Source organism: Mixophyes fleayi, chromosome 8, assembly GCF_038048845.1.
Source record: "Mixophyes fleayi isolate aMixFle1 chromosome 8, aMixFle1.hap1, whole genome shotgun sequence".
NCBI lineage: Eukaryota > Metazoa > Chordata > Amphibia > Anura > Limnodynastidae > Mixophyes > Mixophyes fleayi.
The window spans coordinates 713,214-738,629 of record NC_134409.1 but is presented as its reverse complement, the minus strand read 5'-3'; the positions used below and the strand labels follow the sequence as shown (position 1 = coordinate 738,629).

The 25,416-nt window shown below is 43.3% G+C and overlaps 1 protein-coding gene across 5 annotated transcripts in view; it reads left to right on the top strand.

Annotated features, from left to right (window-relative positions):
* Positions 1 to 25,416, top strand: part of LOC142098781 (vitamin D3 hydroxylase-associated protein-like) — a 53,658-nt gene that overhangs the window by 18,433 nt on the left and 9,809 nt on the right. The window contains exons 1-7 of one of the 5 annotated variants that reach the window (XM_075181549.1): positions 8,034 to 8,288; positions 15,414 to 15,527; positions 20,735 to 20,878; positions 21,308 to 21,441; positions 22,611 to 22,817; positions 23,763 to 23,803; positions 25,016 to 25,140. In XM_075181549.1, coding sequence (XP_075037650.1) covers positions 8,082 to 8,288; positions 15,414 to 15,527; positions 20,735 to 20,878; positions 21,308 to 21,441; positions 22,611 to 22,817; positions 23,763 to 23,803; positions 25,016 to 25,140 — 972 coding nt within the window. In that variant the 5' untranslated portion in view covers positions 8,034 to 8,081. Of the gene's footprint in view, positions 1 to 385; positions 426 to 620; positions 730 to 1,064; positions 1,360 to 2,785; positions 2,932 to 3,119; positions 3,261 to 8,033; positions 8,289 to 8,881; positions 9,426 to 12,725; positions 12,951 to 15,413; positions 15,528 to 20,734; positions 20,879 to 21,307; positions 21,442 to 22,610; positions 22,818 to 23,762; positions 23,804 to 25,015; positions 25,141 to 25,416 lie in introns of those variants that run through there. The other 4 variants (XM_075181550.1, XM_075181552.1, XM_075181551.1 and 1 more) reach the window with 4 other exon arrangements.

The following is a 25,416-nucleotide window of genomic DNA, read 5'->3' as shown; positions in this document are numbered from 1 at the left end:
TATACACAGCCGTACGTGTGACTACACAGATATATTACACAGCCGTACGTGTGACTACATAGATATATTATACAGCCGTACGTGTGACTACACAGATATATTACACAGCTGTACGTGTGACTACATTATATACACAGCCGTACGTGTGACTACACAGATATATTACACAGCCGTACGTGTGACTACATAGATACTACAGCCACAGGTACTGACATAGGTAATAGTGTACAGGATCGGTGTTGTGTGGATTTTTGATGCTGTTGTAGAGATATAAATATCTGCACAGAGACCCCTGTAACAATATGAGGGGTGAGGGGGGGGGGGGGGGTCATTAATAATAATATAATAATAATGTATAATATAATAATGTTGTTTTTCCTTCCAGTTCTGTGAAAGAGCTCTGGAAACACCACGGGGCCGTGGAGGTAACGGTCCAGCACAATCCTCTGTATGTACCGACGGCTCGGTCGGTCTGTGCTTCCATGTAATGTACAACAACTGAGCAGATATAATGGATAGATAGATCACAGCTACGATTCAGCGGAGGAGCGATCTGCTGCAAGCTCCTCCCACTGCGCTGCTTCCTGTCACATAATAGATCCTTATTACTGTATCTGCAGGTTTACCGCCAGGAGTTCATCGCCCACTGGAAGGCAGAGGGGCTGGATGCTCTTATCTGCCCTATTTTAGGGCCTGCTCTAACCATCGGATACCCTGGAAAGCTGTCAAGTATGTGACATTACTGTCCGTCCTTCTCCACCTGTAACTGCCTTGTACAGTGTGATCCGTCAGCTGCTGCGTGCGTCAGATCCTGACCATGTAAATCCCTGCGCTGGGCACTGACCCAGGCTCTGGGACCCGGGGGGTTAATCACGGGACAGTCATACTTACAGACATTAACACCTTCAAGTCTGACTATATTCTGTATTTCCAACAAAGGGACAGACTGGTTTGTGTCTCATTAGCAATTTTATTAGTGAAGTTTCTGAATTTGCTATGATATGTGATCATCGAAATAAGTTCACAGATGATGGTAAAAATGAGCTAATTGGAGATCTTTGTAGGCGTCCTGTGGACACAGCGTCCTGAGACTAACAGACATCAGAAATCTGAATACAATCACTGTGGAGAGAGAGGAAGGTGATAGTCCTTACACACTGCTCTGTGTTACCATATCCCATCCTACATCCTCACATACTGCTCTGTGTTACTATATACCAGTCGTTTCAGCAGTTGGAGATTACAGGCACTGTGCTAGTGACACGTACATAATCATCATCATCTATTTATATAGTGCCACTAATTCCGCAGCGCTGTACAGAGAACTCATTCACATCAGTCCCTGCCACATTGGAACTTAGTCTAAATTCCCTAATATAGACACACACAGACAGACACCGAGAGAGACTAGGGTCAATTCTGATAGCAGCCAATGCACCTACCAGTATGTATTTGGAGTGTGGGAGGAAACCGGAGCACCCGGAGGAAAAAAGCAAACACGGGGAGAACATACAAACTCCACACAGATAAGGCCATGGTCGGGAATTGAATTTATGACCCCAGCGCTGTGAGGCAGAAGTGCTAACTACTGAGCCACCGTGCTCAGATTATATTTGTTATTGTTTGTGTCCAGGATTTTATCCTTGTCCCCATTTTGCAGCCTTCAGTCTCCCGGGATAATAAGTTTTGATGAGATGATTGTGTGACGGATGCAGCACTCTGTACACTGAGAGTAACACCGTTGTCATTGTTACATATATCCGGCTCTGCCAGGGGTTTAATTTGGAAATTTCTGTTACTAATTACCTGACATATTGGTGAAATGTGTTGGGCGGATTAAATCCTAAGAAGAATTTGGAGGATACGCTGAATATCCGCCATATACTGATCACTAGATAAAATCTGCCTAAATATTTATAAACCCAGAATCATCCAGCGCTTTATTATTGAACGCTGGTATAAGAAAAGATAAAGGGGGAGAATTTAGGCGGCACCCACAAATTTGTCAAACGTATGGAAAGGTTCTTCACGGCTGTGACATTACATAATACAGGACACGAATGCTGGGGGTCAGTATAGACACAGAACACACACTGATCACATTGTGTATTAGACTCTGTAATATCAATATATAATACAGTATGTGAGATACTGCACATTGTGATCACTCTGATACTACAACAAGGTGCCTCATGCAGATGTTACCTGGCATAATAATAATAATAATAATATAACAGTATAATAATAATATAACAGTATAATAATAATAATAATATAACAGTATAATAATAATATAACAGTATAATAATAATAATAATAATATAACAGTATAATAATAATAATATAACAGTATAATAATTATAATAATAATAATAATAATAATAATAATAAAACAGTTTATTAATAATAATAATAATAATAATAATAATAATAAAACAGTTTATTATTAATAATAATAATAATAATAATAAAACAGTTTATTAATAATAATAATAATAATAAAACAGTATAATAATAATATAACAGTATAATAATATTACTTTGGCATTAAAGCCTTTTATTGTACTACACATGCTCTTCCCATGAATATAGCGGCAGACATGGCGTCCACGGTTGTGTGGTTAGTGGGAGGAGAGTATATATCGCCTTACACACTGTTGGTATTTTTGTGGTTCTCCTTGAAAGATGTAATAGTTGCATAGATGTGATGCACAATGTTATTATATAGCGCCACCATATTCCGTGGCGCAGTACAGAGACTATGACCTGATGCATTGTCTTCCAGCTGCCGTGTCCTACACAATTCTGTACAATCTGGTGGATTTCCCGGCTGGCGTGGTTCCTGTTACCACTGTGAGCACCGAGGATGAGGAGGAGCTGATGAAGTACGAGGGGCACTACAAGGACTTCTGGGACAAGTTACTGAAGAAGGTGAGCGACCTTGTAACCTCCGATGGCAAATCTCCCTAGAAGCTCAGTGATTTGGGAATGTAATTTAAGTGTCATTTTCCGTTTGCTCGGCCTCCGAGTAATAAGAGTAAACGATGACACCCAGGAATAGACAGAATTCCCCTCCGTCCGTGTCAGGGGTCTGTAATACGGTGTCCTTGGTCCCACAGGCCATGTCTGACGGCGTGGGGCTCCCCGTGGCCGTACAGTGCGTGGCTCTCCCCTGGCAGGAGGAACAATGTCTACGGCTGATGAAGGAAGTGGAGAAAGTGACGAAGGCGGAACGATGAAATGAGCTCGGGACGTCCCTGGTTATCACTAGATTATGGCTCCACATTTCCTGCTTATTGTTGATTTATAATTCTCTATAAATATATAAATGTTCAGGGAATGTTCTGCTAATAACGCTGCTCTGGTACATTCCACAGTTTACTGCTTTTACTGTAAAGATCCCTTTGTGAATTGGTGCCCACATCTAAACTGTGTATTATATGAGGCCTCACCGGTGAGTTATAAAAGTAAAATATGAGACTGTCCTCTCGAGTCTATAACCCTTTAATAACTGACTATATCCTGCTGGATCCGGGTACAACGGGTCTGTGATACATTTATTACTAAGTCTCTGATCTATAATTAGACCCAGATCCTTCTCCATTCAACACTCAATAATATCACTACTAAGATGTAAACTATCCTCCATAACCTACCTCTATCCACATGCTAATGTGGGTGTCTATGTACAGATGATACAGGGGCCCTTAGAGGCAGCACAGGCTGTAGGGTCACCCAATATAAGGGTAATTATGGCAGCAGATGGGGGCGATGAATGACCGTAGCCTGAAGGTGGTGTACAGGGGAGAGACAGACGGTTGGAGGGTTCTGGAGGTACAGAGAATACCCCCTATTACTACCGATCTGCGGGCTGCTATGGGAAACACTCCAGCCTATAGCGTTCAGGCCTGAGCTTGGACCCCCAATTCCTTTGCTCAAGATGGCAACTTTGTTAGGATGAGCAAACCCAAAACCCAACCCAAGACTATCACTCATTCTCTAACACCCTACAGACGCCTGAGCTTGGAATTTTGTTTGATGCACAGCGCCTCCTATTGGACGATCAGGGTATAGACATGAGTATGACGGGGGATAGTAACGTGGCTCAGTACAACACCTTACACCAGGTGTCTGATCAGCAGGAATCAGTTATTGGGGTCAGACCCCCCCAGCGAGCGCTCACGACAATGTTATTAGGACCAAAGCTGTTATTTATAGAGGCCTCTATTTTATATGAAATACATGTTTATATAAGAAGATGCTTATCACACAAGTCGCTACGGGGGACTATTTTTGCACTGAAAATATGGACCAGTATTTGTAAATTTAATTTTTTTAAGAATTGGTAAATAATGTTAAAATAAATCTGTTCTAATTGAGACCAATGAAAATGGGTAATCGGAGTATTGTCTGTAATGTGTGAACTTAATGTATAGTTTCCTCTCTTTTTACTTTGTTTACAGAAGTGACCAGAAATAAATGTTTTATAATATGTAATTGATGCACTGTACCATATCCCAGTCTACGTCCTTACACACTGCTCTGTGTTACTATATACCAGTCGTTTCAGCAGTTGGAGATTACAGACACTGTGCTAGTGACACGTACATAATCATCATCATTTATTTATATAGCGCCACTAATTCTGCAGCGCTGTACAGAGAACTCATTCACATCAGTCCCTGCCCCATTGGAGCTTACAGTCTAAATTCCTTAACATAGACACACACACACACACATCAATTTTGACAGCAGCCAATTAACCTACTAGTATGTTTTTGGAGTGTGGGAGGAAACCAGAGCACCCGGAGGAAACCCCCGTAAAAACAGGGAGAACATTCAAACTCCTCACAGATAAGGCCATGGTCGGGAATTGAACTCATGACCCCAGTGCTGTGAGGCAGAAGTGCTATCACTAGGCCACTGTGCTCCCCATCGCGGATAACTGAAAATCCCCTAATGTTGTAACCTGAAACCAACTGAATTTACAGACTGCAGAAAAAATCTCAGTAATTTCACATAACAAACATTCATCAAACAGTCACATGGAGGACTCTATACAGGGTATTACCAGACATCTGAGACAGATATTCAAATAACACAAAATATACAGTATAATATACAGTATCTCCAATATCATGAATGTCCCCGGACTCCCCCGTCCTCCCTGACACATGGAGGAGCTGGTTCTGGTCTCTTTCATTGACAGGTTCTATTCCTAAATCATAACTGTGAAAATTGTTCCCAAACCACTGATGCTTCATCCGTGAATATCACGTCATTTCTTTGTTCTCGCTGATCCTCCAAGCTGGGCCTGGGCTACTGTATTCACTGTTATCCTGTATCGTGGGGTAACCTGTGTGTGTTATATACATTACTTTGTGCTTAGACTATTCATTCTGTTCATCATTGTATCGCTCCTCTGTGTACTCTCCTGGTGGGAAGAGGGTTATCATACCCCCACTTTGGGATATCTTTATGTCACATCGACCTATAGACATTCTCTATATTTTGGCCGCACAAAGCTCTTCGTTCTCAGGCCTCCATCCACCCAGCGGCGTCCTTCTCTGTAATTACAAAGAGGTGGAAGGGGAGCAGGACGATGCTCTAGTTGTGACTTAGGGGTCTATTTATGACCCTTCGTTTTTTTACTTGATACTTTTCAATCCTTTTCTCCTTGAGAAGGATTGAAAAGTAACGGCAATGTATTAAAAAACTCAGGGACAGCAGTGCCGATAACCTGGTGTCCCTGAGAAGTGATCACCTGATCATCGCAGTCTCTTCTCAATTTTCAATGCTGTGACGATCTTGTCTTTTTTTTTTTTTTTTCTTCTTTTTTGTTAGTGCGCATGCGCCGACCGAAAAGTTGGTGCATACGCAGTAACATCCTGGACGGCAAACTGCAGGATGAGTGACAGGGAGGGATCACATGATCCCTCCACACCTGCGCTGTCCAGCTCTGCTCTTCAGAAGCTGACGTACATTATCATAAAGGTAAAAATGCAATGCTGTCCGCTCTGCTCCGAAGAGCAGAGCTGGACAGCGCATGTGTGGAGGGATCACATGATCCCTCCCTGTCACTCACCGCTCTCTCTGTGCGGATCTTTGTGCGCATGTGCAGTTCTTCGAAGAGGAATGAAGATTACCTGGAGGAGATCCGCAGACAGCGCTTCCGAAGAGGGGGGCAAGTATGATTTTTTTTTTATCACAGAAACAGCAGTTTTTCGGAACTGCTGTTTCTGTGATCCATTTTTCCTAAATTTGAGAAATAGTTCAATCCTTATCCATGCGATAAAGATTGATAACTATTTCTCGGTCTAGCCGATGATTGATAAATGTGCCCCTGTGTCTTTAGTGCAGGGAGCGCTGTGTTGTCACATGTTATACAGAACAGGATGAAGAGCACAGAGTCCAGGTTTTAGGTTGGGGGGCTTTATAAATTATGTAAAAAAGGTAAAAAAAATATCTATTCTATTTGTATAAATTGAGTCCTGTTTTTTATTTAGATTTTAGAAACATTGGTGTAAATTACATCCGTGAAAAGTATTTAATTACATATTCTGTAGAGTTGCTGGTTTAGTATAAGGCATCCTGCCTACATTTCAGTAAGAGGCTTCAGAACTTGTGCCAGCGAGCCCTTGTATCCAGCACTCACTGGGACCTGTAGTGCACCGCGGACAAAGGATTAAAGATAGACATACTGTGCAAAAAAATGTATTCTAAATAAAGATCCCCCCAAGCCTGTTTATCCATTTTATTTCCTCACTTCATTCTGGGGTGGCTGACGGCGCGTTCTGGGTCTCCCGCAGGATTCCTGGGATTACAAAAATAAAAAACGCTTTTTGCACTTTGATCAACTAAGCACGAAAAGATCAGTGCAGTTATTTAGCGTTGTCCAGGCTAATATGGTGATATTACTGTAGGTATAGGGTACAGTATACACGTTGGGGCTCATCTACACTTGGATGTACATCTGTTTTATTTGTGCATATGTATTAAAAAACGTTTGTATATCTATATGCAGATTTCAGTGCATGAAGGGTACAGGAAGTGTTCACTTAACTGCGTCTCAAGTAGACCTGAGCGCAGACTCAGATACACTTGTCAGTCGGCATATGGACCTCTCAGTCAGTACATACTGTGCTATGATGGTATATTCCTGTCCTGTATGTATGGAGAATGGCACAGTACCACTTGTACTGCATGTTGGGTATAATTCTCAGTATCTGTCCTGTATGTGTAGAGAATGGCACAGTACTACTTGTACTGTATGCTGGGTATAATTCTCAGTATCTGTCCTGTATGTGTGGAGAATGGCACAGTACCACTTGTACTGCATGTTGGGTATAATTCTCAGTATCTGTCCTGTATGTGTGGAGAATGGCACAGTACCACTTGTACTGTATGCTGGGTATAATTCTCAGTATATGTCCTGTATGTGTGGATAATGGCACAGTACCACTTGTACTGTATGCTGGGTATAACTCTCAGTATCTGTCCTGTATGTGTGGAGAATGGCACAGTACTACTTGTACTGTATGCTGGGTATAATGCTCAGTATCTGTCCTGTATGTGTAGAGAATGGCACAGTACTACTTGTACTGTATGCTGGGTATAATTCTCAGTATCTGTCCTGTATGTGTGGAGAATGGCACAGTACTACTTGTACTGTATGCTGGGTATAATTCTCAGTATCTGTCCTGTATGTATGGAGAATTGCACAGTACCACTTGTACTGTATGTTGGGTGTAATTCTCAGTATCTGTTCCTATTGAGTATGTTTTGTATAAATTGAGTTTTATTGAAGGGGGTGGTTGTAGATAACTATGCGCAGTGTTGGGTCATGTTAGGACACAACACTATATTTGCCCACCTACCTGAGCTCACCTATGTTGCACGTGTAGATATGTATATCTGCATCACATCCAGCAATGATGAGAGTTGTCACGATAGAGTAAATAGTTGATGAGTTTCTCCCCAGTGCTGGGATCCAGTCCAGGTTTTGTGCCGTCTCCTCAGCCCCTCGTCTGAGCTGTTGGCAGACAGTTCTATGTCATTGGGGACCTGTGACTGCAGCCAGCATGCTCCTGAGGATACTCTGCTATCTGCTGCCCGAGTTCTTGGTGGATCTCTCCTTTGTGATTCTTCTCCTGGGCCTGGTTGGAACCGTCCTGGTTGTACAATGGATGAGCGAGAGAAGGACCAAGATGCAGATGGAGAGGGCAAGAAGTCAGAGAGCGAGTTCTCTGGAGATGATGGAGAAGATGACTCTTCGTTGTAAGACTCGGGTATGTCCAGTCTCCTATTTACCCCATTTATCCTCACTTGCACCAGCCCAAGGGACAGGGGTAATAACATCTCATATCTGTGATAGGACCCCCCTTCTCCATGAACTCACCAGACTCTTTGTATTTCAATGAGCTGTTGCTGCAGAGCGCAGTGAGGTGAGAGGGTCTGGAGTGGACGCAGTCCTTGTACTCTGAACATTATTCTATTTATTTTCTTAAATACTAAAGTTTATGGCTCAAAGTCAAACCGAACATTTCACATAAATCCAAATATTATATAATTAAGTACATTGTAGATTAGTCTTGTTCTATAACATTTTACACCATTACACAGGACACTATTCCTTCAACGTCATCTCATTTATGGGTGTCTAGATTTCAGCATCTAGTACAAGTTTTTCAGTTTAAGAGAAGTCTGATTTTTTTTATTCTAAAGAAGTGAGTTGGTTTTAAACCCCTAAAAGCTTCCACTATTTCCTATCAGCAGCAGAAGGGTTAAGACCTTTGTGGCGGGTGTCCGTCAATCCCCTCTTCTATTTTTATGGAGCACTGATCCTGTTTCTGATACTTGGACTCCTGGGAAAACGATTTGAAGTCACAGGTGCCCTCAGCTGTCACAGAATCAGATATTTGGCAGTAACTGTGCGGTGGTCACTTATCCATATACAGAACATCGTCTGCCTAGAAACCAAATCTAAATACTCATTTATCCAACTTTTCTTAACTCCCTGAAAGCTTAAGGTCACGAAATGCAGCTTCTTGTTAGTGAGAGCTGAATTGTGTCTAATATGTGAAGGTGATTCCTGGACACGAGGGTGGGATTCAGACGTCCAGTGAGGTCCCCTGGCACCCAGCGGTGTTAGATTTGGTTACTGGGCTCTGGGAGGTTGAAGAGCTGCTCGGACGAGAGAGAGCTGGGACTTGTTGTGGAATCATCCCATCGACATGCTGGGGTCCCTGATTGAATTTGCAGTCAATCACTTGTTCCTCTCCACTTTCTGCTGCCTTGTGGCTTCCACTCTGGTTCTACGATGTATGGACCGTATACGCCGCACCATGAAGATAGACCGGGCACAGAAGCAGAGAGATCAGGCCCTTCAGGTGATGGAAAAACATGTTGAAGATTATAAGAAACAGGTACGATGTAATCAGAGGAACGATTGTCATGAACCAGACTTTTCTCCCTCACTAAACTCACACGTTATTTACACTCATATATATTACACAACCCCCCCCTCAACCTATAACCTCCACAGTCTGATGTACATCCCTCCCATTCCTCCTAGAATGTCAGTTCCGTGGCCCAGTCTTTACTCCTTTGTGTGTTAAAAGGTCCTTATGTGCACCCTGATCTCCATATGGATCTGTGTTAGTGGTGTGCTCTGTATCGTCTTATTATTATATAATTATAATGTTATGTGATAGACACTAACAGACAGTAAATATAGACTTGTGTTTCCTGACTTGTGCAACTTGCTGATATCCTACAATCCTCAACGTGTCATTGTCTTATGTGTTTGTTAGTGGAAAAGACAGGGACAAGATGATCCTTAAATGTGGAATAATCTAAGAATACCAGAAATGTTCTATATTACTGCTCTATACATATGAATAACTATTTATTTTCTGATCATTTTTCATTGTAAATATAATAAGAAAGTCAAATGTTTTCTTCCTTGTTGAACAGAGCCACCTGTGAGGCTTTATGTAGACACTATTATTGAGTGTTATTAAACACTGTCTCTATGGTGACAATTGTATAAATACTATCTGACCAAATGAAGGAGACATTGACCTCCTCCAAATGTCCTCCTGCCTCCACTAAGACCAGACTTAGCTGCATGATCATGGCCCAGGGACAGGAGGCTTCCCCCATATCACCAGCTTCTCTGACTGATGTTTTGGAGTCTGAAGGGAATACACAGGGGTTGGAGTGATACGTCAAGTCCCCTCATCTGCTCAATATTAGCAATGGGGCCAGAGGAGGTCAGGATAAGGGCAGGGTCCCTGCAACACCAATGAGAGGACAACTGATGGTGATGACATGGCAACTAAATAATGGAAAAGGTCAGGTTATAATAGAGAGTCCTGGAGATTGGACAGAGATGTTGTGACCCAGAAGCGACACATTCTACTTCTTGAATTAACATGAAGCAAACGTTCACGCAGCCTGTGACTGCTGGGGCTTAGATGGAATAGAGTTGGTGTAACAGAATATTGAGACTAGGTTTCAAATCCCAGCAGGAACTGATGCTGCATCCCTGTTATCTACACAACTTCAATGCACTCTTTGACTATGGCAGTCATGTGCTGGTGGCAGAGAGGGAACAGATCAGAGATCAGGAGCCGGGTTATATGCTGGTGGCAGAGATGGAACAGGTCGGAGATCAGGAGCTGGGTTATATGCTGGTGGCAGAGAAGGAACAGTGGTGGTGCCAGAGATAGAACAGGTCAGAGATCAGGAGCCCGGTTATATGCTGGTGGCAGAGATGGAACAGGTCGGAGATCAGGAGCCGGGTTATATGCTGGTGGCAGAGATAGAACAGGTCAGAGATCAGGAGCCGGGTTATATGCTAGTGGCAGAGATGGAACAGATCAGAGATCAGGAGCCGGGTTATATGCTGGTGCCAGAGATGGAACAGATCAGAGATCAGGAATAGGATTATGTGCTGGTTACAAAAACTGGTACCTTGTGAATATTAGGCTGCACCTTAGTGATGTTGCTGTAACCTAGCATGCTGGCAGTATACTGGTCCACAAAATGGCAGCCTTCATTCTGTATAGGTGACCTATCCATCTTAAGAAATGTTGACACTTTATTCTTTGCTGTCTGGATTTTCCATTCTGTCTGTTCCCATAAAGGTTCTTTTGTCATTTTGGCAGCAGCAGGAATATTGGGGTCCTAGATATCAGATGGAGGGTGCTTGATTAAAGGTTGGGGCTCCAATTAGCTGAGGCAGTGGGAGGGGGGTGAATATGAACCAGTCTGGTCCTGCCCGTGTGGATTGTACAGGAATTCTGATGTAGCTGCATAAACCAGACCTCAATTTATACCGTAAATATATTTGGCTTCTGTTTTAATACTAAAAGATGTGATCTTCAATATACTCTTATCACATACTCTCAGTGGTCACTTTGTTAGGTACACCCGTACATCTGCGCCTTACTGCAAATAGGAGCCAATCATGTGGTAGCAACTCAATGCATAAAACCATGAAGACATGATCAAGGGGTTCAGGTTGGAATGATTGTTGGATGGGTGGTTTGGGTATCTCAGAAACTCCTGATCTCCTAGGATTTTCAACAGTCTCTAGAGTTTACAGATAATAGCGTGGGGGAAAAAACATCCACTGAGTGCCAGTACTGTGGTTGAAAATGCCTTGTTAATGAGAAAGGTCAGAGAAAAATGACCAGACTGGTACAAGCTGAAGATCATCTCTGAACACGCAGCAAGTTATACCTTGGATGGGCTACAGAAGACCACACCAGGATCCACTTGTGTCAGCTAAGAACAGGAAACTGAGGTTACAGTGGGCCCAGGCTCACCAAAACTGGACAGTTAAAGATTGGAGAAACATTGCCTGGTCTGTAACCTCGATTTCTGCTGCCACATGCAGATGGTACGGTCATAATTTGGCATAAACCGCATGAATCCATGGATCCTTCCTGCCTTGTGTCAGTGGTGCAGCCTGGTAGAGTAACGGTGTGGGGAATGTTTTCTTGGCACACGTACCAATTGAGCATCATTTAAATTCCACAGTCTACCTGAGTATTATTGCTGACCGTGTGCAGCCCTTTATGGCCACAGTCTACCCATCTTCTAATAGCTGCTTCCAGCAGGATAACGCACCATGTCACCAAACGCATGTCATCTCTAGCTGGTTCCACCAACATGACAATGAGATCACTGTACTCCAATGGCCTCCACAGTCACCAGATCTCAGCCCTTTAGAGCAGCTGTGGGATTTGGTGGAACTGGAGATTGGCAGCATGAATGTGCAGGCAACAAATCTGCAGCAACTGTGTGGTGCGATCATGTCACCATAGACCAGATCTAAGGAATGTTCCCAGCACCTTGTTGTATCCATGCCACAAAGAATTCAGGCTCTCCTGGGCGTCCTATCCAGTAATAGAAAGGTGTACCTATTAAAGTGACCACTGAGTGTATATGCCCAGTAGAACGCCTGCAGCTGTCAGTCTTATACAAATGTCTGTTGTCAAAACCGTCTCCATGCTGTATAGAAGTTCAGGAGAAAATGAAAGGAATGCTATGGAGGTTTTTCAATTTATCCCACTGTGACGGGTATTGCTGGTTATCACTGGCTTGGATCAGTGATATACATAGATATATTATAATAGATTGTGGGCATTCTGCCAGCGTGGTGAGATTAGCTGCTATTTGTGGCAGTAATCTTCCATTGTCTCTGCTGGGCAGGGCGGCCAGACCCCAGAGAGTGGCACAGATCAGGAGCAGACAGTGAGACAATGCTGATTCTCCTGCCCGGGGTGGTCCCTGTGCTGTGCTGCCTGGCGGCTGGCTTCTTCCTGGTGTTCAGATGGATGGATCGGAGACCCTCCAATCAGAAAATCCAGGATGCCAGGGAACAGAGGGCCCAGGCTTTGGCTCTCATGGAGAAAGTTGTGAAGCAGGATAAGAAGAAGGTCAGTCATACTTATTATGCAGAGTATTATGCTGGTGTTAGAAGTTATATGGTACATTTTTTAAAAAATCAGCTTAATGTAAAGAGAGTTTAACATAAATATTGTATGAAATGAATGTCACTGACTGTGAATGGGGATAATATTATTCAATATTAAAGGGTATTTGTTGATTCTAGAAGGGTTTCTTATTACAAGGTGACACAATTTACCGAAATCCACCCTTAGAACAAGAACCATATTCACAATTCTGAGAGACGTTATCACACATTCCCTGAGTGACAATCTTTCCTAATTCTTGCCATCTAGGTGGCCCTGTTACAATCAGTGTCTATATAGAAGACAGTCCCACTTGTTATAAACATTTTCTGAACAGATATTATATTTCTATTTATAAAGTCAGAATATTTTTTCCTGTACAAGAGCTAATTTATATCAAGTACATTTGAAACAACCCATCTCCTGTACCACTCTAGAGGTTCTCAGAAAAGTGGGGGTCCCATGTGGATCCGTGGCCCCTCAGAAACAGAGCTGAATTATATATTAATAGGTTCAGATCTCATACGTCTGTCCGCACTGATAATGCAGGGATATAATAAGAACTTATAGGGCCATATGGATGGGACTCTACCAGTGTGAGCTGACGAGAGAATCTAGTATTGTATCTGGGTACACAATGTAATCTGTATTCTTCTCACAGTCTAATCTACCAAGCTCATATCGGCTTATCAGAGTAGTAATATCTGTTCTGGAGTTTATTGCTGCATTAGTGTCCTCACTGTGGGGCAAATTATTAGAAGGAGGAAGTTTCAGCTCTCGTTCCAGCTGATCAATATACGGGATATACTCTGCACATGTAGCACCCGTTTCCCACTCTGGTTGGGGTAATGAAATGTCTCTCTCTCTCTTCAGTGCCTCCACCTGAGCCTTGTACACAGTATGGTGGGATGCAGACTGTGACTGGATCCTCCAAGGGTTGACTCGGGAAGCCCCTTGTATCCGACCACACTAACCCTCTGACTATTAATGGGCCACACACTGTGGTTACTAGCAATCGACTGGGCGTTTATTTTGGGAGAAGTAAATGGGTAAGGCAGATTTAAAGAGGACGAGATACTGGACTGGGTAAGTGGGACAACGGGGAAGATAATAATGACAACAGTATCGAGAACAGTAGTGACAAACAAACAAGAACTCTCCACACTGCACTCACTCACTCACAGTGGGGAAAAATAAAAATCCACAGTGATTTAACACAATAATCACAGTCCTGGCAATATTAACTAGTTAACTGCACTTGTAGATACGCTGATACGTTGGTAATTTGCATTAGATGTCTGATACTTGGAATGTCTCTGACAAGTAAGACAGTCTCTGATATGTGTACAGATTTACATAAGGAGGTCTAACTTATGTAGATTAGAGGTAAAGAATTCTTATGTGGATGTGACAATAATGGTTTCACAGTGTATGGCTATTTCTTATCTCTCTATATCTCTGAATGAAGATGAAGGTCTTAGCCACTGTTGGGTCGTGGTCTAACTGCATGCCTGGTCTTGCTAGCTGTGTCTCTCTGCTCACACACAATTTGCTAATAGTGGAAGTCTCCCTCTACACACATAGGCTCGCTCAGCTGATTTTCTGCAGGGATCCAGCTACAATAATTTCCTGTGCAGCGCTGCACCCAGCATCTCTATTTATAGCTCTGATGTCTCTCTGTTTGCTGGCACACTCTGTCTTTCCAGGAAACTCTCCTCTCAGACCTCTCCTGCTGCTGCCACACGTTACTGTCTCCTAGCACCTCTCACTGCCTGTTTATTCCTTCCTTCCCATCTCTCCTCCCAGCTCTGAGTCACTGCAGGAGCTGATCTCTGCTTCATCCTGTGTGTCCATGGTGACATGATGTCCTGGCTGCACAGCACAAGGCTGCCTTGCTACACTCATATTGCATACCATGATTCATGTAAGATTCATGTGCGCACCATATACAACCCATCTCAGCACTGGAATAAACATGGAAGACTAGAAAATACCAATAATGGAAATATCACTACCAGTACTTCTTTATAAACAAGTAAATGCTAACAGCTAATATGGCCCTATGTGAGCACAGGCAGGGAAGCTAATAGAGAGATTAATGGCTACAGTGGTGACGCAGTACATGGTGCATATGTGAAGACTACAATTGAATAGATCTAGTTGACTTTCATAGAAGTTGGAAATGACTTTAGTTGCTTATTGCCACAGATATGCCCCATGTTACATCTCGATGTAAGCAGTGGTAATAAATATCTATGTTATATCATCATAAGTTCCCTGTGGAGAGGAGACTGTTCATCTTCAGACCTTCAAATTATTGGTTTTTATACTACACTGTTTCTCTTTTCCCAACAACTAATTCTTTTCACTATGCTGGATCCTTAAGTGTAATCTGTCACCAGAGTCCTTGTATTATGTGTCTTCCAGTACGGGAATGTTGATGCTAGTCGGATCCTCTCCCTATCCCTGGCAGAGCTGGTGGAGCAGCTGAAGAAAGGATCCCTGAGCCCGGAGACTGTACTACACGTGTACGTGGAAAAGGTGAGAAAAACGCACAATGGCCAAATCACAACTGTGAAAATGTGCAACAACCAATTAGACATCTGCTTTCATTGTCTCACTTGAACTGCTCTGATTAAAGCTACGTACTGATTGGTCACTTTGTCTGTGTCTGACTGTGACACTAGGGGGTATATTTACTAAGCTGCGGGTTTGAAAAAGTGGAGATGTTGCCTATAGCAACCAATCAGATTCTAGCTGTCATTTTGTAGAAGGTAGTAAATAAATGAAAGCTAGAATCTGATTGGTTGCTATAGGCAACATCCCCACTTTTTCAAACCCGCAGCTTAGTAAATCTAGCCCTAAGAGTCATTTATGAACCACAAAAGCGCTGCGCAAAAGCAGGGCCACCTTAACAACAGTATGGACCCCCGGGCACAGCAGTGCACCGGGGCCCCTATATATAAATATATAAGTATAAAAAAAATAAAAAAAAAGTGTGTGTGTGTATATATATATATACCCAACTTAAACGATCCATACAATTTCAACTATAAAAGTAAAGTCCTTTTTTTTTTTTTTTTTTTAAATCCCCCTCTTAACTTACATTTCAATCGCAATAAGTTGAATCCTCTTCGCTGTACTCCTCCATGCTGTGCTCACAGTGAATGTCTGGTGTGATGACGTCATCGCGCCCGACATTCACTGCGAGCGCATCACGGAAGAGAGGACCAGGGTGTGAGCCGGATCGTCACCTGACCTGAACGGTCAGGTGACCGCAAAAGGTAAGTTTTTTTTTTTTTGGTTTTTTTTTTCTTCTTTACAGGATTTTTTTACAGCAGCAGACCTGCCAGAGCCCCCTTTCCCCCTGGGCCCCCGGGCACCTGCCCATCGTGCCCAATGGGAAAGACGGCCCTGCGCAAAAGATGTTTTGTGACTTCATTCTCCCACTTTAGTGCAAGTACATCTAGTTGTACAAGTAAGTGAAAGTATTTGCAGACCAAGATGGTGGCTTGTGTGGGGGCACAACCTTTGCACTGTCTCATGGAAAAGTGGGGCGGATCCAGCATTTCTTGCTAATTGAGGATTAGGGTCATTATTTTTCACTAAAGAGCAAAATCAAGATTTCATTTTATGGGACGGAATTATTTCTATACAATAAAGGGGTGGGAAATGTACATTTCTCCTACGGATACCTATAACGGATGCATTTTGCCCTTCTAGCCCATGTTGGCCAATGTAATTAAAACCTCCAAACACAGAAAAGCACCAGATGTAATAGAGACAGCCCCAAAATCCTTTCACTCTCGTAATTAATGTTAAACACGAATGAGGCTGAACAGAACGCAGGATAGAAATGTAATGGTGGAGAGTGGGGGGAGGCTGGACTTGATTTTCTATAGGTACCTTGTAATGTGCTTGGTGTATGAATAAGGACATAAAACAGCATTGCAGGTCCGCAGAGCTTGTGGTTTATAGAAACCGTAGAGGAAAGATGTGAGAAATATTGTTATTACTGTTTATTCATCTGGCGCCAGCATATTACGCCGCGCTATAGTTTTCTCAGGGGCAAACGCAGGATTTGAGAAGGGGGTTTCCACGCCACGCAGCGCCACCAGTGGGTGTGACCCGCATGTGTTGGGGCAGGGCTATAATCAGGCGCGGGCTGGCAGATGTCAGCCCGGGGGGCGCACGCCGCATCACACATGTATCACCGGTAAAAACCGGTGACATTGCTTCCGGGGGCGGCCGGCCCTAACAGCTGTGATTCTGACCGGCCCAGCCCGCCCCTGGCTATAATTTTACACAATCAGTAAGGCACAGCATTCCATTGGGCCATCAAAATGTGTATGTATTGCTATGTCTAATGTGCAGCTCAATACATGACACTAAGTACTGAATAAAAAAACAGTTATAATTACAATAAATAATAAGCAAAGTGACACTGTGCAGTCATAGTGAATGTGGCCAAACATCATACGTGATGCTTTGTACTGAGAGATTATTGTAGATTATTCTGGTTACACCTACAGCTAAATGCTTCTGAGATTAACAGCCCAGATGCTGCATACCAAGAATCATAATTGAAACTCAAACACCCCAGTGCGCTCCTGTGCGCTTTACAACATTGCTCTTTAACATAAACGTCATGTGCTGTATATGCTCCTATAGTAACAAACCTGCTTACTGAGTATTCTTAAGTAATATCCTATATTAGATACTTGTCTGTTTATATCTGTGCTGTATCACACAAGCTGAATTCTTCAGACATGGTCAAATGTTATACTGTATCCATAGGCCGTCTATATTGTACTTTTAGGTGATATATTGTTTTGTTTGCTAATGTTACTGATATTTAGTGTTTGCTGCCTCATGGAAAAAATGATGAAAGGATGAAACAGGTTTTTAGCAGAAGCTGATTAGCAATTTACAGAGTTTTGTGGCTCGTTTAAGCTGGTAATTATCTAACTAGAATAGTCAGACAATATCACAAATGCATATCTCCTGTCTGTCCCAATTTAGGCAGGAAAGGGTCACACTTGCAAACACACACAGGGTCAAACACACATACATGTAACTGTCATATATAGTCATACCTTCTTCTCCTGACTCCTGTATCACACCCATGCTGTGTGTGTAGGAGGAAGGGGCGGGGCAAGACTGCGGCAGAGAGCTGTGCTCACACAGCTGGGGAGGGTCCTGGGATAGGGGCCACTGTAAGGATAGGGCACCCCAGGCAGGACAGGGGTTTCTGGGGACTAGGAAACCCCCCCTGGGTGCGTGCCTGGGCTTCTATTTATGTACCAAACGGCAATCTTCTCACGTCCGCTCATTGTCACCTGATCAGTCTGACGTGTCACATGACTTACACAATACTTGTCATTCTCTCCCTAAAGAGTATTTCTATCACTGACCCTGAGATCCTGTTATGCACAGAGGTGTTCTTCCAATCAGTATTAGTGCTGGCTTAGCAAGGCGCGGAGTCTAACGCCCTCCCTAGTTTTCACCAAGAACCACCGCAAGGCGGGATGGACTTAGCGGCTGGGAGACGGCAGGTCGAGGCCCTTGGTTCAGCCTACTTATGTGAGAGGATAGATAGAAGGAATGACTACCTGTGAGCACTTTGAGCGAGCTGTGTCGTATCCGACTAGCTAGGGTCTAGAACATACTTACCAACTCCCGGAAACTTGCTTCCGGGAGTTGGGGGTGTGACTGGAGGGCGGGAGAGGGCGGGGCGAGACCAATAGCCCCGCCCCTGCGAAACCGTACTGTACGTTGCGGGGGGGGGGGGGGGGGCAAAATGACGCGATTGGCCTTGCCCCGCCCCCTCCCGCCCTCCAAAATGGCGTGATTCACAGAGAATCGTGTGAAATCTTGGATCCGGGAGAAATGCCAGCTCCCCCGGGAGCCCGGGAGACTGACCCGAATTTCGGGAGTCTCCCGGACTTTCCGAGAGAGTTGGCAAGTATGGTCTAAAACATGAATCAAATGGCAGCAGTACACAAGGACAGCCAGTGGGGTAGTCAGTGAGTAGGCCGAGGTCTGGTACACTGGATCAGAATAGGAGTGAAGCAGGGAAGAATCACAGGCTTAAGGAGTCAGACACTAAGTATGCTGTTGCTCTGACACTCTGCAAGTGTCAAAGCGAATATTAAATGGGAAGTCTAAATTTCCTGTCGCGGGTCACATGACCGCCAGAACTGGCACCTGGAAGTCCCCGCACGGCTGACAGATCGGAGAGCAGGAGTGTGGATAAGGAAATATCTGACAGATGCTCTACAACATGAGATAAAGGTCCCATAGATTGTAAGCCTGCGAGCAGGGCCCTCTTACCTCTCTGTATGTATCTATTAACCAGTATTGTTTTATTAATGTTTGTTCCCAACTGTAAAGCGCTACGGAATCTGCTGGCGCTATATAAATAAATGTTGATGATGATGATGATGATAAAGGTACATTATCCCGCACATTGGGAAATTATATTTTTACTTGCAGGTGTAAATCTAGAGATATGATGGAGAGGGGGAATCTCCTTTGTGTTCTGTGGGATACAGAGTCCCACAGTCGTATAGCTGAGCATTAAATGAGGTTATGAGATGGGAACTTACTACATTGTCTATGGGCGGAATCGCCTTCCATCCTTATTTTGTGTCACAATTTACATGTTGATTATTTAGATTGTTCTTTAATATGCTTCAGATTAGTCAAAACGTGTCAGGTGTGATTACTGCACCTCTGAGGTGATGTTAAAAAGAGACGAAAAAACCCTAAATAAGCTCTGTGTTAGGCTGACGTCTGATCACCAACTAACAGAACAAGATGACGGAGGTCTTCACCTATAGCAGCCGCCTTTCCCTTAGAGCTTAATGAGCTCACCCGTACTCGGATGCCCCCAGGAGTCCAGGCATAGTGTGAGTTGGTAATACAGGCCCGTAGCGGCAGACCAGGAGGCTGAATAGAAGGCAGTGGATAGTCAAACGATAGCCGAGTATCCACAGGAACTGGGTCCAACAGACAAGACAGGAGCAGGTCAGCAAACTGGTAAGTAAGCGCTATAACCGGCAGGGAGGCAAAGCCCTCCCTGCCTTAAATACTTGAACCAACCAATCAGAGCTTGCCCTGAACCTACACTCAGGTGTAGGCTGATAAATAATATGCACTGCTTAATCAGCCCACAGGCTGTGAGCGGCCCTGCACATGCGCCCGGCTGCTCAGCTTGCCGGAGCGCACAGAACTTATTTTCGGCATCCGGCCGTTGTCCGGAAGTGATGTCCCGGTCGTCATGGAGACGGCCGGCACGCCAGAGAGAGGGGCGGCTGCTGCGGCTCTCTAACACTCTGCTAATTCTGCTTACTCAGGTTCCTCTATATTTCCTCTCCACACTCTGAATCTCATTCAGAGATTTTGGTTTTGTATTTGTACATCCGCCACGTTACTGCTGCTACCCCGAGATCCTTATGGGGTCTCCCGATCTCTCTGGTCAGTTACTCCCATCATGAGGGCTCATCTGTCCTACTAACCAGGTGGCATCAATTGTGAGGTGCGACTGTGCAAAGATATGAGCATGATGACAGGATGAAGGAACAGCTATTACCCCTCGTCTATCATTTCTGGGTATAATAAGCCCCAATATTTACATGAATACAGACTGTACTACAAGTGGGGCTACCAATCAGACATTGATGAAAGCTGTTTGATGATTGGGTCCCTTGTGTCTTAGTAAATGTCCTCATTTGTCTCTCATTAAGGCTTTGGAAGTGACGAAGGAAGTGAACTGTGTGACAGACTTTCTGGCCGAGTGTGAGACGCAGCTGCAGGAGGTGAAGAAGGAGCCGCAGAAGGGTCTTCTCTACGGGGTGCCCATCTCCCTGAAGGATGATCTCGCATATAAGGTTCCGTTCACATGTACTATATAGTATATACCATATATATATATAAATATATCCTCTCCAGCCAGCGGACTGCTACAATTACTGAGGTTCGTCTGGTCTCATGTACAACCACCCCCCAAACTATAACATAATGAATCCTACAACTATGAAGAGGAAACTGCTCCGCCTCTTGCAGTGTATGGAAACAATATTTCTGTTCATCTATATGTTGCAGTAAATGATTTTATACTTATTTCAGAAACTCTTTTTGTCAGAACCGATAAATTCACATCTTCTCCCATGAATTTGGTACAGTGGGTCCACACTTCTCTACTCACAGATTGTATCCTCTCTGTTGGTTGTAGTAGAGTTTACATTGCAATGAATGAAGATTAGGAGTGATATTTTCTATATCACCAGAGAAATGTAATTAGCGCAGTGTCTCCACAGGGACATAACTCGAACTGCGGTCTGGTCCATTTTCTTGGCACGGATGAGGCGGAGGACAGCCCTGTTGTACAGGTGTTGAAGAAGCAAGGCGCTATTCCCTTCGTGAGAACCAACATCCCACAATCCCTGATAAAGTAAATATTCCACTTAAACTTGCAGAGTCCATACTGTAGTGCGTGTGAGATGTGATGTGTTTAACCAGGTGTGACGATTATGTATTATTGTTAGTTTCCCTTCATATTTAGGTAAGACAAAGTATATTGTATGTAACCTTGTGATGCAATAATCTCAACGTGTGCATTTTCATGAGCTGGTCTATCAAGACTGAAATGTCCCATATTTCTCAATTGTGTTCCCTCACACACTAGGGGGTAAATGTATCAAGCTGAGAGTTTTGCGGCGGGTTTGAAAAACCAATCAGATTCTAGCTATCATTTATTTAGTACATTCTACAAAATGACAGCTTGAATCTGATTGGTTGCTATAGGCAACATCTCCAGTTTTCAAACCCGCCGCAAAACTCTCAGCTTGATACATTTACCCCTAGTTCTTAACTAGTAAGTAGTGACTCTGGTTTTATTTCCTATTTTATTTTCTGAAATGTATTTGTGCAACTTATTGTATGTCTTGTTATTAATTTTTTGTAACTAAGCCTTGGAAACATTTTTCAGATTAAATACATTTAATCTAGCATGTTCTCCGTCATTCTTAATGAATTTACGAAGCCCAGGGAGGCTCATGCTACATGTGTATGTGATTTAAGTGTGAAATATTAATGAGTGGTTTTGGTGAACGTAAGGACACCATAATAAATCCTCCGTGGTGGCAGGAAAGGTGTATTCATTGCTAAGTGACTAAGGTGACGCCAGTCACTGCCAGCTGTTCAGATTGCTGTATCTGGGACAGGCCGGGCGTTCGTGACACCAGGCATGAGATGTGATGTGTGTAGCCAGGCGTGTAGTGTGTGGTATTGCAGTGTGAAAGGGTAATAGTGTATTATTTGCCTCCAGTTCTCTTATTACCTCACCGAACCTGCTTTCCTCTATGTCCATCTGGAAGGTGCTGACTTTTTAGAATTCACACCTACGTTACTTGTATCTAAAATCAGGGAAGTGAATGTTTAAACACCGTTATACCAAGAAATCATGTTATCTTTAAATGAATGAAAATGGCTTTTTTAGAGCCTCTGGTGCAAAAGTCCTGATTGCAAAATGTAGACAGAAATTGTGAAGTGACACATTATAATATATATTATATCCGCAGACAGTAGGGATCACTCGCTCCTCTCCTCATTGTTCTCTAGCTTTGACTGCAGTAATTCCATCTATGGACAGACCTTAAATCCCCACAATCACAAGAAGACTTGCGGAGGGTCTAGCGGGGGCGAATGTGCCCTGATCGCAGGGGGTGGAGCTATCCTTGGCATGGGCACTGACGTTCTGGGCAGTATTCGAATGCCGTGCAGCTTCTGTGGGGTCTGCGGGCTGAAACCTTCTGGAGATAGACTGAGGTATGTTGTAACCTGCATGTAAATATCTAGGATAGTACATGTGGAGGCCTCTAATATCCTTATAGACTAAATAATAAATATCAAATACTTGAATAATGACATCACTAAGCATCAGGGCCACTGATTCTTACATACTGTGGGGAGTGTGGCGCTATCCTGTGACATCACAGTCCACTGTAAGAAGCTGCTGCCCCTCTATATCAGTAGACAGCGTTTAATGTGGGGGTGCTGTGGTACATGGGTGAGTTACATATCGTCTAGGTTAACCAAGTGGTAGAACGGACCCTAATAAGTATCCGTCATCAATGATGACATCACTAAGCACCATTACCTGTAATGACATCACTAATCATCTGTTATCAGTAATGACATCACTAATCATCTATTATCTGTAATGACATCACTAATCATCTGTTATCAGTAATGACATCAATATGCACCATTTTTACTGCTCTTGAGTATGTATATGTATGTCCTGTGTGGCAAGAGGCATATTTGTCACAGTTTCCCTATAAGGGAACTGATAACACCACAACTACTCTGCAGCAGCAGGCTGCAGACAGGGTTACATTTTCGCTGGGATCCTCTTTCAGCACATACACACACAGGTGTTCCACATGGGTGTAATTGGTTTGTTTTGCTGTGATTTGTTTGTAGTGCTTGGGTGGAGGATAAAGACACTGTTTGTATTTGTGGGCGGGACCACCGATGCCAGTTAGTGGCCGGCTAGTAGTCAGGGAACTATTGTCTAGTCAGATGTAGGTGGTGGGAGATTTTGTGATCCTTTTGCTGGATATGTCTGCTGTACCATCGCTGAAACTGTTTAGCCATCCTGACTCCTGCCAATAAACAGTGAAATGGTTCAGCAAACCTGTGTGAGGCTCCAGTGACTGCCATACTTTATCACACCTGTAATATGTGTTACGCTGTATTCATCTCTTCCAGTTCGCTTGGAATCTGTTCCCCGGTCAGTGGAATGAAATCAGGTTTGTAATTTCAGATGAATTTACTAAATATCTTTATAAAACAAAACACAGCCCGTCTATTGTGAGAATCCCTCCATGTGATTCATATATTTATATATATATATATATATATATATATATATATATACAAAATCCCATCTGCAGATGTACTAAGAACATAGTGGTATTATTAGAGAAAGACATATGTTAAACTCTGCAGTAATAAAAACTCTATAATATAATGTGCAGAACAAACACGAGGTTCTAAGTGCACATTCATTAAAGCCTCAGTGGGGACCTCAGAAATATATATATTATGTGCCCCCAGTCCCATTCAAAGATGAGATATATATATATATATATATCTACTATATAAATGCCTAGTGGCGTGTGTGAAAAAAAAAAAAAACAAGCTGCAGCGCCACCTGCTGGGCAGAGTTATACACTGACCTATATATTTCTTGAAGGAGAAGTGACCGTTGGGAGTGGTTGGTGGTTGCCGGGGGTGACAGTGGGGAGTTTTTAACACCTTAAGTAGCTTGATGAAGGATGTGGCGATGAAGATGAAGGATGAGGTGATGGAGAAAAATGATGAGGTGGTGACATGTGGACAAAACCACGTTAAAAAAGGGCACTTGCATCGGGAAGTAACGCTCTTCCCCTGAGGAGGCCTGGGCTAGGCCCAAATGCATGACAAGAACCTTTTTAACACCTTAAGTAGCTTGATTTGACTAGAATGCATGAGTATCATGCACGGGTTAACTTGTGTGTATATATATATATATATATATATATATATATATATATATATATATATATATATATATATATATAAAATGGAGAGTCTTATGTTTCATAATACCAGTTGTGGGGGTATTTACAGACTATATTATCCTCCTGTGTAAAACTCACGTTACAGAGCAACTAAAGCAACTATTTCAAGTATTCTGTATAGAGCAGTGGTCCTTACATGTCTCTACTTCTCTGTACATAGCCCTACATGTCCCTACTTCTCCGTACATGTCCCTACTTCTCCGTACATGTCCCTACTTCTCTATACATGTCCCTACTTCTCTGTACATAGCCCTACATGTCCCTACTTTTCTGTACATGTCCCTACATGTCCTACCTCCATGACGCTGCTTCCAGTATCTACCAATAGGAAGGGTCATTCTGCTCTGGGTCCCTGTGATATTCAGGAGTAGACCAGTAATTTGGTTTCGGTATTTCTAGCTGTGATGATGCCAGGACCGATTGCGCGGGATGTGGACAGTCTGGCTCTGTTAATGAAAGCCGTGCTGTGTGATGACCTGTTCCAGCTGGACCCCACTGTGCCCCCAGTCCCATTCAAAGATGAGGTATGAGACGTGGCAAATACCACACAACGTGGATCCACTCTTCTAGATAAGGGATTCTCCATCTCATTAAATGGTTTACCAGTGCTCCTCACAGTGATGGTAGGAGGAGGAGATTGGTGATCGTGTTGGTATATGATATTCTCATTAAATGGATTAGCAGAGCTCCTCATAATATTAACTGAGGGGGCAGTACTGTGAGGCAAAATATGAACTGGGGGTCTAATTCAGCATCAGCGGAGAATAATGCAGTGTTAATAAGCTTCCGGCTGTCTGACC